At 44.9% G+C, this 15467-nt stretch overlaps 1 protein-coding gene across 1 annotated transcript in view; it reads right to left on the minus strand.

The window, feature by feature from the left end:
- The window catches only part of LOC137520706 (unconventional myosin-XVIIIb-like), an 816938-nt gene that overhangs the window by 472391 nt on the left and 329080 nt on the right, over window positions 1–15467 (minus strand). Inside the window, exon 21 of the mRNA XM_068238990.1 lies at window positions 13514–13724. Coding sequence (XP_068095091.1) covers window positions 13514–13724 — 211 coding nt within the window. The remainder of the gene's footprint in view (window positions 1–13513; window positions 13725–15467) is intronic.

The following is a 15467-nucleotide window of genomic DNA, read 5'->3' on the forward strand; positions in this document are numbered from 1 at the left end:
TATTCATTTATCATGTAGCTAAACCCCAGATATCAGCAGCAGAGGTCAGCTAGCGGCGCACAAAGTTCAGCAATATTGTAGCCAAACTCCAGATACTGCTGGAAGCAGCAGCAGAGATGAGTGATCAGGTTCCTGTGGGTTTAGCTACATTTAGCCAAACCTTCACTATGGAACAGCACTCACTATCAGTTTGTGTGGGACTTAGTTGGGTGGTAATTCATGTTAGGCATTGGTAGGGGGAGGTTAGTGTTAGGTGTAGGTGGGGTGGATTACTGTTAGGCATAGGAAGGGGAGGGTTAGTGTTTGGTGTAAGTAGGGGAGGGTTAGTATTAGTCTTAGGTAGGGAAGGGTTAGTGTTAGGCGTAAGTAGGGGAGGGTTAGTGTTAGGCATAGGTAGGGAAAGGGTAGTGTTAGGCATAAGTAGGGGAGGTTTTGTGTTAGGCTGCAGGCATAGGTAGGGAAGGGTTAGTGTTAGGCATAAATAGGGGAGGGTTAGGCATAAAAAGGGAAGTATTTAGGTATAAGTAGAGGAGGTTTATTGTTAGGCATAGGTGGGGAAGGGTTAGTGTTAGGTGTAAGTAGAGGAGGATTCTTGCTAGGCATAGGTAGGGAAGGGTTAATGTTAGGCATAAGTAGGGGAGAGTTAGTGTTAGGCATAGGTAAGGAAAAGTTAGTGTTAGGCATAGGTAAGGAAGAGTTAGTGTTAGGCATAGGTAGGGAAGGGTTAGTGTTAGGCATAAGTAGGGGAGGGCTAGTGTTAGGCATAAGTAGGGGAGTGTTAGGCATAGGTAGGGAAGGGTTGGTGTTAGGCATACGTAGGGGAGGGCTAGTGTTAGGCATAAGTAGGGGAGTGTTAGGCATAGGTAGGGAAGGGTTGGTGGTAGGCGTAAGTAGGGGAGGGTTAGTGTTAGGCACAGGTAGGGAAGGGTTCATGTTAGGCATCAGTAGGGGAGATTTAGTGTTAGGCATAGGTAGGGAAGAGTTAGTGTTAGGCATAGGTAGGGAAGAGTTAGTGTTAGGCATAGGTAGGGAAGAGTTAGTGTTAGGCATACATAGAGGAGGGTTAGTGTTAGGCATAGGTAGGGAAGGGTTAGTATTAGGCATAGGTAGGGAAGGGTTAGTATTATAAGAAGGGGAGTATTTAGGTATAAGTAGAGGAGGTTTATTGTTAGGCATAGGTGGGGAAGGGTTAGTGTTAGGTGTAAGTAGGGGAGGATTAGTGCTAGGCATAGGTAGGGAAGGGTTCATGTTAGGCATAAGTAGGGGAGGGTTAGTGTTAGGCATAGGTAGGGAAGAGTTAGTGTTAGGCATAAGTAGGGGAGGGTTAGTGTTAGGCATAGGTAGGGAAGGGTTAGTGTTAGGCATAAGTAGGGGAGGGCTAGTTTTAGGCATAAGTAGGGTAGTGTTAGGCAAAGGTAGGGAAGGGTTAATGTTAGGCATAAGTAGGGGAGAGTTAGTGTTAGAGATATGTAGGGAAGGGTTGGTGTTAGGCATAAGTAGGGGAGGTTTATTGTTAGGCATAGGTAGGGAAGGGTTAGTGTTAGGTGTAAGTAGGGGAGGGTTAGTGTTAGGCATAGGTAGGGAAGGGTTAATGTTAGGCATAAGTAGGGGAGAGTTAGTGTTAGATATAGGTAGGGAAGGGTTAGTGTTATGCATAGGTAGGGAAGGGTTAGAGTTAGGAGTAATTAGGGGAGGGTTACTGAGCGCCTCTTTCAAATGTACAACACAAAACTGCCTTGGCTGGCTGTTCTTTACTATTGATGTAGTCACAGACCGCAGTGAACAATTACACATTTATTGGCAGGCAAGACATCATTTCCTTCTGCTGTTTTTCAGCTACCTACCTTCAGCTTTAAAGTTGATTACAATTTAAAATATTGGTAACTATGGCTTGTTATGAAATGTGCTTGTGATATAAGGGTAATCTTCAATTTAAATTAAACTGAATAAAACTAATTTACATGCAAATAGATATTTAATATGTATTGCAAAAAAGAATCCAGTTCTGAATTCTTTGACTTATAAATTATTTTGTGACATTTTTAGTCTGAATACAGCGGCTTAATCACATGTGCCATTTCAGGGAGGAAATTATTCAGAAAATGCAAACGTCTTGGAATAAATCTAAAGAAAATACCTCCCAATGTTCACTTATGCACCTGTTATTTAAATGCTGCCAAGCTGGAAGCTGACAGCTGACCACCCCAGGGAGCACCAGCATCTGTCTAATTGATCCCATCAGAGTACAGCACAGATCCACCATATACATGTTCACTGGAAAACACATATACATGGTAAACACCTATTACAGTATAAACTTACAGAAAAGTTATGATTTATTAATGCTGAGATGCACATTAGTTATGTTTAGTTCTGAGGCCTATCTGCCAATAATTTCTGAAGCAGTAATTAAAGTGAACCTGAACTCAGAACTTCCACTCTACCCTAAAGGATAAGGCACAGCATATTAACCTTTAGGGCTCTTTCACAGTGCGACGTTAAAGTCACACGTTATAAAATACTTTAACGCAGAGTAACACACAGCAATGCAAAGTCTGTGCGACATTCACAGTGCACACGTTGTGTTGTGTGTAACGTGTAGCGTTATTAAAAAAAGCTGCATGCTGTGCGTTTAGCAGTGAATCTGCTGCGTTACTTGTGTTGCACATGCTCAGTAATTTTTTTTTCCTTTTTTAAAATGTTCCGCGTGCACCATTTTCGTTCCATAGTAAATACATTTTGTAACGTGCGACTTTAACGTCGCGATGTGAAAGTGTATTTGTGTTGCGTTAGTGCCATGTTGTGCGACCTTAACGTCGCATCAAACACAACGTCCTACTGTGTAAGTAGCTTTAAAGAAAAACATTTATTTGTTACAGCCGATACAAAGCCTGCTAAAAATTTGCAGTGTGACTACTTTTTGCTTTTTTCTGGAAGCAGACATAGGGTTAACACTCTGTGTTTACAAATTAGGTGCACTGCCGAGACAGCCAGCTGACACAGCTGAGAGATCAAATAACAGTTGTGATTAGTCACAGATGAGGGGGGATTAGACAGGCTTGACTTTCTAAATACATACAGGTGCATTTCTCTATGTTTTTCTTTTGTCCTGTACAAGAGTTCAGGTCCACTATAATTACTAGTTCTTTCCACCTATGAAGGGCTAAGCACAGAGGATAACAACTGCGGTTAGGAGACCTGCTTTTGGAATTGGGTTTTACTGACATAAATTAGACTGGTTAAAACAATGCATGGCTTATAACAGTATTCAGCAGCACAATAACAAATGGTAGTTCTCTCTGGATCCCTGATCTATGTTGCAATAACTATACACTCAATAAACTGATCTGAAACACACACACACACAACTGTTTAGAAGGGCGTCTATGTAAGGTGACTGGTGTCATGGAGTAGGGATTCCACTTCCTATTACTATTTGTCATGAATATTCCTATCAATAGGAAGTATTCCTACTTTCTATTCATCTTTAAAGTGGACCTGAACTTTTGCACAGGAAAGAAGGTAAACATAGAGAAATGCACCTTGTATGTCTTTAGAGAGTTTGTCCTGTCTAATTCCCCTTCATCTGTGTCTAATCACAAGTTGTAATTTGATCTCTCAGCTGTGTCAGCTGGCTGCCTCAACAAAGCAGCTAATTTGTAAACACAGGATGTTAACCCTATGTCTGCTTCTATGAAAGCAGGAAGTAGGCACACTGCAGATTTATTGTAGGATTTGTATCAGCTGCAACAAAGAAATGTTTTTCTTTAAAGGAAATCTTAAAAATGTGTGTGATAGTGAAGAAGCAAAATGGAATTCCAGGAAAGTCCTAGTTAGGACCTTCCCATGCTGCCGTCCTCAGCCTTCTGTATTGCCGGTACCGGGTCTCGTAACTTCGGCCAGTCGTGGCCAGTCTGCACAAGGTACCGGCAACACAGAAGGCTGAGGACGGCGGCGTGGGAGCGATCCGTGCGCGTGGGGCTGGAGGAAGCCCCAGGTATGTATAAAACTTTTATGTTCTATAGTCTCTGGTACACTTTTAAGGTTACTATGCTGTTGCTTAGCTTTTAGAGCAGAGAGGAAGTTCAGAGTTCAGGTCCGCTTTAAAGCAAACCTGAAGGAAATATAAACAAATGAGATAAACAATTATATATACAGTCTAAGTCCTAACTAGGACTTTCCTGCAATTCCATTTTGCTTTTTCTCTATCATACAAAAAGCTTTCTACTGCTTCTGTTGGCATTGAAGAAAATACCAATGAGGTGCTCCTTCTCTGTATATATTTTTTGCACACACTACACTTCAGCACAGGGTAATGGCAAGTTCACTCACCTGCAGTTCACGCTGTCCTTTAATTAACTCCATATGACTCCAATGCTTCCTCCTTCCAAGCCAGAAATAGAGTGCATAGGAGTCACGTGAAGCATGAGTGACCTGCTAGTGTGTAACCTCCCCGTTACCCTGTACAGGTGCTGAATTGTGGTGTGTGGGAGAATTTGGGAGTTCCGAATTCAATGAACAGAGATAATTGTGAGTGTACAGAGTCAGCTTAATCATGTGTAGAGGACACTGCGAGTGGTTTACAAACAAGTCCTACAGCTACAGCTGAGGGACACATCCATTTCTATGGCTAAGGATGGAGGAACAATGGCATGGCAGAAGATGAAGCAGCTTCCAGCAGGGGAGGTGTGGAGGGGAACATTAGGCTCAGGTGTTCAGCATGACAAATCTTTATGCAGGGGACACCTGTACACACTCAAGATTCATGGTTGAGATAGACATGGCCACCTCATCCGAGTGTTAACTAGCAGGTGTTTGTAGCTTAGGATGGATTGAAAGCTTTTCACTGAAGATTGTTAATTCTAAGCAGATGCCAGAAATGTATATACTCTGACACTCAAAAATTTCTACTGAGGCAATGCAAAGGTATACACATAATAAAGGAGTCTGGAAAAAAAGGGCGCTGGAGATAGCTGCTAGTGTAATATTGGCAAAATTACCAATATTCTACTACTTTATTCTGATAGAAAAATATCAGTAATCTTTACTTAGATTTTACTATGACCTAACCCTACTCCTCACACAGAAAACTCCCTCTACTGATGCCTAAGCCTTTAAACACCCCCCCCCCCCCCCTGGTGCCTAACCCTCAACCCCCCCTCCCCCTTAGTAGTACCTAACCCTTAACCATTCCCCCTGCAGCAAACCCGCAATTAGCAGCAATGGAGTGAGATTTAGACCTCCCCCCCGACTACCGATTAAATAGTGGGCGCTGGGGCTACCCAGAACGCAGACTGCGGCACTAAACTTATTGCCGCAATTTACATTGTGGGTAGCCCCAGTGCCCACTATTTTATCAGTAGCCTTGGGCACCCAAATCTCACTTTACTGCCCCAATTAGCTTTGGGCACTCAAATGTTTCCTGTCTGCCACTAATCGCAGCCTCAAGCGCCCATGATTACAGCTAATCGTGGGTTCTCTTTGGCACCCACCATTGCCACTAGTGCTAGATTCGGGTGCCCAAATTTTTCTGTGGTTTTTATCATTGACACCTATGGCTGCGCCCTTTCTTTTACAAATGCAAAGTCCTTGAGGCTGAAAATGCCATTAATTATCCCTGTTCTCAGCATATCGCTGACATCACTTGCAGGAGTGCAACTCACAAAAAAATAAAAAAAAAATTAAACATATAGATAAAATTAAAACAGCCACAAACAACTGACAACATACCATGGTAAGTGGGGTCTGACACTGCAAAATGCAGATAATGAATCATTCTTTTGAAGTTTTCAATTCAGTAAAGTTTGCTTTGTATTGATTAAGTTAGCATTTAAAAATCATTCAATGTGTTAACTCAGCTTTCTTTTGTCAAATATAACATTTTGTTTAAAGTTCAGAATGTATTAAGTGCAAGGTACACGGAGAAGGAAAATGCTTTGTGTACATCACTGTACATCACTGCAGCATATCCACACCAAGGACAGGCGACTAAAAAAAAAAAAAGAAAAAAGAGAGCGAGAGAGAAAGCAGATTTGCTGTGAAGGTCTTTTAACTTATCAATGCAAATAGATTCTGAAAGCCAATGTGCAGAGTTACAATATGTTAAGCTATAAGCTTCATTAGAGAATGTATTCAATGAAATAGATCAGAATTAGAACTGATAGAAATGACTAGTAGCTACTTAGTATGCTGTGACTGAGCCTTCCCAGTGCTGTAGGAGAGAGATTAGTGTGATTAAATGGATGAGACTGGAATGATCTTCAACAATAAGAAAATGTCTTCACGCACTGCTGAAATCTAGGTTGTCATACACCCGCCAGGTAATTACAAAAAAAATAAGATTAAAAAAATCATATAACTCTTAGCCAAAAAGCATCATACAAACAAAAGTAATCTCTACATAAAAAAGCCATTACAAGGCTGAATTAGTGAAGAAAATCTAAAATGAAAATTCGTTTCTCAAACAAATTTTTACCCAGGTGCAGAATTACATTCTGTTAAGAATGAAATTCATTTTCAGAGTAATGTAATTAGGTGATAACTGACTGGTTCTTGTTGCAATTATTCTCATAATGCGATCAGCCTAGATCAATACATACATAGGACAACGCACTATAAAATCCCTAGCTACAGTATAAGTGAATGGACGTCTGGCAGAAACAGGACATTCTGAGGGTATTAGATGTAAAACACATGAAAAAAGTGGTCCAGGAATAATGAACACCATGCTTCAGGAGCCAAAACCTTCCGAGCCTTCACTTAGCAAGAGTTAATGGAGTTTGGCTGATACTTATTCAACACAATCCCATTATTTTAGTGGATACAAAGGATGCAAAGTATCAGCATTCAGCACAATGAATGTCATATCAGTCATAGCAGCATGCTTATTCAGGGTAGGCAAACGTAGCAAAGCACAAGATGTTTTCTAACAGCACCAATGAATCTGGTCTCTAGACACAAGTGTATATAATGTACGTACACCAGGGGCGTCTGAGTCACTAGGCAACTATAAATTTTTGCCTATGGCGCCGTGGGTCTAAGTGGGCGCCTTCTCGCCAAGTCGCCGCTCTGTCCGTTTGTTTAATTTTTTTTTTCTTCTTTCAGCCAGCCAGGTCGGCGCCGGCTGTGACAGGCAGCTCAGCCTGTGCCCGGCGCCGCCTACTGGTCCGCCCCCTTCCTCTCCTGAGTCTCTGAGCAAGCAGCACGCACATTAGTTCATATGTGCGGTGCCGCCGCCTACTGGTCCGCCCCCTCTCCCCGCCCCCTCTCCCTCTCTGTGCAGACTAGCGTGCGGCCTCCGCACGCTAGTTCGTTTACACGTCGGCGCCGCCCCTAACTCCGCCCCCCGCCTGTCACACGTGTTGTGACGCAGGGACCAGTCACCAGTGCTACCGCCGGCTGGCTACACCTGACTGCGCAGTGTGCGCACAAACTATCAGAGGCAACACACCTCACAGTGAGTGCGAAGATCTGCAGATCTGCTGCTCATGATGATTTTTTTATATGCATCCGGATTCCTGGCTAGCCCTGATTCCGAGGGGCACCTGTCGCTATCTAACCTGGGGGGGTCCCTGTCACTATCTAACCTGGGGGGGTCCCTGTCACTATCTAACCTGGGGGGGTCCCTGTCACTATCTAACCTGGGGGTCGCTGTCTCTAACCTGGGGGGTCACTGTCTCTATCTAACCTGGGGGTCCCTGTCACTATCTAACCTGGGGGGTCCCTGTCACTATCTAACCTGGGGGTTGCTGTCTCTAACCTGGGGGTCGCTGTCACTATCTAACCTGGGGGTCGCTGTCTCTAACCTGGGGGTCGCTGTCACTATCTAACCTGGGGGTCGCTGTCACTATCTAACCTGGGGGTCGCTGTCTCTATCTAACCTGGGGGTCCCTGTCACTATCTAACCTGGGGGGGTCCCTGTCACTATCTAACCTGGGGGGGTCCCTGTCACTATCTAACCTGGGGGTCGCTGTTTCTATCTAACCTGGGGGTCCCTGTCACTATCTAACCTGGGGGGTCGCTGTCACTATCTAACCTGGGGGTTGCTGTCTCTAACCTGGGGGTCGCTGTCACTATCTAACCTGGGGGTCGCTGTCACTATCTAACCTGGGGGTCGCTGTCTCTAACCTGGGGGTCGCTGTCACTATCTAACCTGGGGGTCGCTGTCACTATCTAACCTGGGGGTCGCTGTCTCTATCTAACCTGGGGGTCCCTGTCACTATCTAACCTGGGGGGGTCCCTGTCACTATCTAACCTGGGGGGGTCCCTGTCACTATCTAACCTGGGGGTCGCTGTCTCTATCTAACCTGGGGGTTGCTGTCTCTAACCTGGGGGTCGCTGTCACTATCTAACCTGGGGGTCGCTGTCACTATCTAACCTGGGGGTCGCTGTCACTATCTAACCTGGGGGTCGCTGTCTCTAACCTGGGGGTCGCTGTCACTATCTAACCTGGGGGTCGCTGTCACTATCTAACCTGGGGGTCGCTGTCACTATCTAACCTGGGGGTCGCTGTCTCTAACCTGGGGGTCGCTGTCACTATCTAACCTGGGGGTCGCTGTCTCTATCTAACCTGGGGGTCCCTGTCACTATCTAACCTGGGGGGTCCCTGTCACTATCTAACCTGGGGGTTGCTGTCTCTAACCTGGGGGTCACTGTCACTATCTAACCTGGGGGTCGCTGTCACTATCTAACCTGGGGGTCGCTGTCTCTAACCTGGGGGTCGCTGTCACTATCTAACCTGGGGGTCGCTGTCACTATCTAACCTGGGGGTCGCTGTCTCTATCTAACCTGGGGGTCCCTGTCACTATCTAACCTGGGGGGTTGCTGTCACTATCTAACCTGGGGGTCGCTGTCACTATCTAACCTGGGGGTCGCTGTCACTATCTAACCTGGGGGTCGCTGTCTCTATCTAACCTGGGGGTCCCTGTCACTATCTAACCTGGGGGGTTGCTGTCACTATCTAACCTGGGGGTCCCTGTCACTATCTAAACTGGGGGTTCATGTCACTACACACACTGGGGGTCGCCAGTCACTAACTGAACTGGGAGCTCCTGTCACTACCTGAACTGGGGGGCACCTGTCACTACCTAAACTGGGGGCTCCTGTCACTACCTAAACTGGGGGGCACCTGTCACTACATACACTGGGGGCTCCTGTCACTACTTAAACTGGTGGGTACCTGTCACTACCTAAACTGGGGGGCTCCTGGCACTACCTAAACTAGGGGGCACCTCTCACTACCTAAACTATCTAGGCCAACCAGCCCAGAATCACTGGCAAAAAGGCCACAGCATCACCACCAGTCAGGCCAGCATTTAATTCAACCAGCCAGCCCAGCCACAGCTTCGCCGCCAGCCAGCCCAGCCACAGCATCACCGCCAGTCAGGCCACAGCAGGCCTTCCAGCCCACACATCATCCCCAATCCAGACAAAAATAGTATTGCCAGCCAGGCACAGCAGCCAGTAGAGGAGAATTCAGAAGCCAGGTGAGAGGTGTCTACCATATTAAGGGGGCATTCTGCCCATTTATGTGAAATGCTGTCTATTTATGTGCCTCATGACTGCTGAATTTGTCTTGTTGGGGGCCTCATGGTTACTGGATTTGTCTTGTTGGTGGCCTCATGATTGCTGAATTTGTCTTGTTGGGGGCCTCATGATTTGTTGGGGGCCTTAAGATTGCTGAATTTGTCTTGCTCGGGGCCTCATGATTGCTGAATTTGTCTTGTTGGGGGACTCATGATTTATTGGGGGCCTCAAGATTGCTGAATTTGTCTTGTTGGTGGCCTCATGATTGCTGAATTTGTCTTGTTGGGGGCCTCATGATTTGTTGAGGGCCTCAAGATTGCTGAATTTGTCTTGTTGGGGGCCTCATGATTGCTAACTGCGAGACTATGGGAAAAGCAGAATCATCATCATATGAGACAATAGCATTAAACCTACTTTTTTTTAGCTTTTTAAAACAGAAAATAAAACTGGGGGGTTCTAAAAAAAATACATTTTTCAGGAGTAGGATGGATGAAATTGTTTATCTTCACAGTTTATTTTCAACTTGGATTTTCCATAATGTTCATGTATGAGTTAAAATGTTTGTATTTAGTTTAAATTGCTGTTGGCACTTTGCGATTGATAAGTGACTTTTCGCCACCACTGTCCTAATCTAATGTCCCACCATTGCTAAGTTCATGTAAACTTGTCTCCACCCGTGACCACACCCACATTTTGGTCTATGACCACACACATTTTTCGCGCAACGAAGCCCCAATTATTGGGGGGGGGGGGTGACTGTGGATAATCAGCACCGGGTTCCAAATACCCTAGGTATGCCACTGCCTCATAGTGAGTGGCGTGCCCCCTCTTGATATTATATGCCCCACTCTCCCCTGGCTGGCCCTGAGATTTGAGTGTGGAGGGGGGGGGGGGGGGGGGCGCCACAGGTTTTCTTGCCTGGAGTGACAAAGTGGCTAGAAACACCCCTGACGTACACTATTACATAAGTATGCCTGTATTGCTTAAAATCCTGTTAAAAAACATGATCATGTGACCCGATGCAGCAGGGCTACACTATTAAGAACATAAAAGCGGCCATCTTCCTTTCTACAAATAAAGCCAGCTGCAAAGCCGTCAAGCCAAGCAGATGTCTTCAAATCAAAACCCGCAACAGGGATGAAACCTGTGAAATCCGAACAGCTGCGCTGCATACTTGTTCTGGATCAATAATTTGGTGTATTAGTATGGTTAGTGGAGACAGGCACAAATGGCACAGGGAAACTTTGGTGTACTAGCCACACCAATGGCCGTAATGTGCATTACGGCTATAGCAGCACTCATACAGTAATTTGCGGTGCCGTCAAAAGACAGAGCCCAAATTACTATAAAAACAGCCTAATTACGTCTTTCCCTGAGTCCATTGCGGCTGGAGGGAGAACAGTAATTAACACTGCCGGAACTTTTGCAGGAGCAGGATGAGACGATTTTCAGCTTTGCCCTGTTCTGCGACCAAATTTCCGGCCACCATTTTTCATGTATGCATGGTTAGTATGGGAATGGCTAGGGCTAGTGTTGGTCAAATCTTACTAAGGTTCAAAAGGAGTTTGCTCCACTGTTTGGGCTCATTTATGAACTAAATCAAATCATCTAGGTGACAAATTCAACCAAGGAATTATTCTGGGTTGTGCTCAGGTCCCTGGAAAGTTTGTACAGGGTCAAAATGCAACAAAAAAAAAAAGGCATCGGAAGACTCCTTGTGTCTCCAGAAACCTGTGAAAATGAGGGGGTGAGAAAATCTTTATTCCCATTGGTAGAGGCATTTTGTGTTGTTTCAAGGCCAAAATGGAAGATACCACTCCCTCAATTTACAACACAGCCCTACTGATACTGTTAACCCCCTTGGCGTTATGAATGATTCTTTCTGGATTTTAGGGTCAGAGCCTCAGAGGAGAGGAAGAAAAATGGCGGCCGTCGAGATATCCGGGAGGTGAGTTAAAGAGAACCAGAGACAATCAAAAGAAAATATTTTATACATACCTGGGGCTTCCTCCAGACCCATACGCACGGATTGCTCCCACGCCGCCATCCACCGCTGCCCACCACAACTACGAGAACTGGCTCCCTGCTCTTCCGCCAGTCGGAGCCAGTGCAGCAGCCGCTGGAAAGATACGTAGAGGGCGCACTTCTCCTGCGTAGCCTGGCTCCGATTACATCAGTGACGGGAGCCGGTTCTCGTAGTTTCAGGCAGCGGTGAATGGCGGCGTGGGAGCGATCCGTGTGCATTTTTCTTTTTGAACACTAGATGGCATTTGTTGTACATTACGTGTGCACATGCGGGTGATGCGACTTTTGGACACATGACGTCAGCGCGATCTACGTAGTAATGATGCAACGTTTTTGACACATTGATGCAACATTTTAGGCGCACCTATTCATGATTGGATGGTGCAACGTTCTGGACGCACCTATTTGAATATGATTGGACGATGCAATGTTTTGGGCGCACCTTTTTGAATCTGTCTATGCAGGTATGTGATTGGATGGCTGGAAGCTGCTCCTAGTTCCCCATCAGGTCCACCTTTATAGTGATTGGTTGTAGGCTAGGGGGAAGGGGTATAAATAGGGTATAGGCAGGTAATGGTGACATGCTATCACTTGACAAAGAACGGTTGATCCGTTCGAAACGACGACTGTCCATTGTGTGAGCAGATCGAGCTGCAATGAAGGCGTAACCTATGTCTGAGGAGATCTTCATCCATTTGTATGCAGCAAAGAGCTATTACTACTACTGAGCTATAGTTACATTCTGGAAGTTTCTGGATGTCATGGCGATGTTTTGTTCACATTTTTGGTGAATAAACAACCTGCTTTTTTAAGAAACGGCCAGTGCTGGTAAATTTTTCTTGTATTCGACATTTTAGTAAAAAAAAAATTAAAAAAATTATATATATATATATATATATATATATATATATATATATAGATAGATAGATAGATAGATAGATAGATAGATAGATAGATAGATAGATAGATAGATAGATAGATATATAGAAGCCAGGTAATAAAAATAAATAATGCAAAAATGGTTTATGTCCAATGATCAAAACTTTGACCATTGCAGATTATGGGGGGGTGGAGGGGGGAGGGGTAGTTGGTACATCTTATATTCAGAATGTATGGTGCAGAGTGCGCAGGGAAGCACTTACCAATCCTGCTACATTGCACCAATCCTCCACTGTCTCAGGTCATCTTGCTGCTGTATGCTCCAGTCATCCAAAGGCTTCATCTTTCACACTGGACGACCCCAGCCACCATGCTCATCTTCTCTTTAGTTTCCATCTGCAGCTGCCGCACATCCTGCCGCTGTACACAAGCCATCCTTCCTGGTTACGGCCTCCTTCATAATTATCGTTTCTCTGTCACTGTGTGACCTGCGCATGTGTGCTGTCAGGTCACCCAGTAACAAAGCAACAGTAACTAGGAAAGACACAGTAACCAGGAAGGAGAGAGCATGCATGGCGGCAGGATTGCGGTGGCTGCAGATGGAGACTGAGAGAAAAATGAGCACAGTAGCTGGGATCATGCAGTGTGAAGGGTTCTGTAGTTACGGTATATGGTGCTATAGGTACGCTATATGGTGCACTAGAAAATTTGTACATGTAACCTGTCTGTTATTAAAGTCATAATCTGGTTTGACTACATAGAACACTACATTTTATACAATTATTTTTTTTTGATTTTTTTTCTTTTTGTTTAGTAATACAGTCTAAAGAAATGTGTTTTCAGAAGGCAACAGATTGCCTCTTAAAATTCCAAAAGGCGTATTATGCTTGGACTGCATCAAAACACCTATTTGCCTGTGTTCATTTCAACTAGACAGGCCAAAAAGATTAAACTGAACATTTTAACCTTGGAAAGAAAGCATTACAAAAGAAAATGGAACTGAGATGGGAAGCTTCACGTACACATAATATATGCACCGTTTAAAAACAGTTTTCACTGTCCAATAAATACACAAGTCTCTTACCTATCCTGCAGAGACGCATAGCATCTAATAGCTGAGCTCCTGCAAGCTGTATTCTTACAGTGGGGACATCAATAGCAGCATTAATTGGATCTCCTGTTGTTCCTCTGCAAAGTTGTGAGGTTTTGCATTCTGTGCCATCCATTCCCAGTCTGGGGACCAGACAGTGCACAAAATGTATCTGGGACCGTTTTAGCAAATTCATCAGAGCATCCTGGGGCAAAAAGGAAAGCAGAAATCAAATTGTGTAAGATCATTTTATGCAAAGACGAGTTCTCCTGACATCCTCAGCAGCACACTGTACAATCTCGTTCCTTATTTTACATAGGCTGTTCTTTCCCTTGATTATACAAGCGCCACGACAGTACAAGAATAGGACTTTTATGTAGAGAGGCAGCACGACATTGGAAAAGAAAAATGAGAATGGAAGAATTCTTTTTAGAAAATGAAAGTAATTTCAAATTGACAAATGATGTACTGTGAAATCCTGTAAAATATAAAGGCATACTATGCATGTGGTTACCGAACTCCCCAGTATTGTCAGAAGTGTGAACATGAACATAGCTGTAAACTTTTCTTACACGTTCTCATGTCTTATCTCTTTCTTGTCTTATGTATGTAATATTTTTTCCGAGCCAGAAAAACAGCACTATTGTAAGGTATAATTTCAAACTTTTATAAACCAGGGATTTGAGAGTTTTTTTCCTTTGATGGGTGCTGAAACAGTATTGGGATGGCTGGAAAAGACATCAGTTCATTACAGCATACACTCTTCTACAGCATACATTTAAAATTGGCGCCGGCAGACTTGGGCGCAGGATACAGCCGTTATATGGCTTATCCTGCTGCTGCACAAGTCCAGACCGTGTTAATTACTATTCCCCCTCCAGGCCGCCATGGATGGTGGAGAATTTTATAATTCGGCTTCCAGCTATTGCTGGAGGCCGAATTATTGTGTTTTAAAAGCAACTTCAGCTCCGTCTTCTGACGGCGCCGATGTTACTCACTGAGCGCCGCTATAGCTGTATTTCCTATTACAGTCTATGGTGGCGCCGGCTGCGCCCAAATCTTCCTGCGCTGAAAAACACTGCTCCGCTTTTACAAGGCCGGATTTATACTTTTTGAGCCCCTAGGACAACTGTCTTGCAGATTCCTCTTCATCTGCACTCCCCTCCTATTCCTTGTTCAACCACTTCTGTACCAGCAGTCTCTGGCCCCTTAGGGACCAGAGACTGCTGGTACCATAAAATGTCGCCTCCCAATGAATCGCCGCACATACCTGCAGCTCTTGACTGTCACAACGATATCCAATCGCCGAAGTCTTCTCTCTCTGCCGTCTCTATGTCAGTCGGTCAGGAGCTACTTTCAATGGCTTATGATGCTGTCTATTAATGTGAGCCAATGTGATTGGCTCTCCATGATCACACGGTCAGGAGCCAATGAAATCAGCTCTTGACCTACTCACAGAGCTCTGCCGTGTTAAAGACGGCAGAGCGAGCGAATTGTGCCGTGGAAAGAGCAGCGCGATCGTTGTAGCGGCAGGGATGCAGGATACCGAAGCACTAGAATCTACATCCAGTCAGAGCTGCAGCACCACCTGCTGGACGTAGATTTATACTGCTTCGGTCCGGAAGCAGTTCAGATTCATGTACTTGAGCCTCTTATTTCTCTCAGTTTACTTATTTGCAACCTCTGTATTCCTTTTGAAGCAATCCCTCTTCCATGTCCAGCCATCCCTAAGCAAGCTGCCGCCCAAGGCCGAGGCCTCTGTGGTCTTCCCAGAAATCTGTCCCTGTTCTTCTCTAAAGACACCTTGCCCTATGATAGACCTATACCTCCAATACAGGCAGGATGCTGGTTACACCTTCAGACACATCTTCTTATTATTTTACTGCTATTCCCAGTTTTGGAGGTGCTCCCCACAGTGGCCTGCGATTCCACCCCCATATTTTTGTCT

Source organism: Hyperolius riggenbachi, chromosome 1 (assembly GCF_040937935.1).
Source record: "Hyperolius riggenbachi isolate aHypRig1 chromosome 1, aHypRig1.pri, whole genome shotgun sequence".
NCBI classification, from domain to species: Eukaryota; Metazoa; Chordata; class Amphibia; order Anura; family Hyperoliidae; genus Hyperolius; species Hyperolius riggenbachi.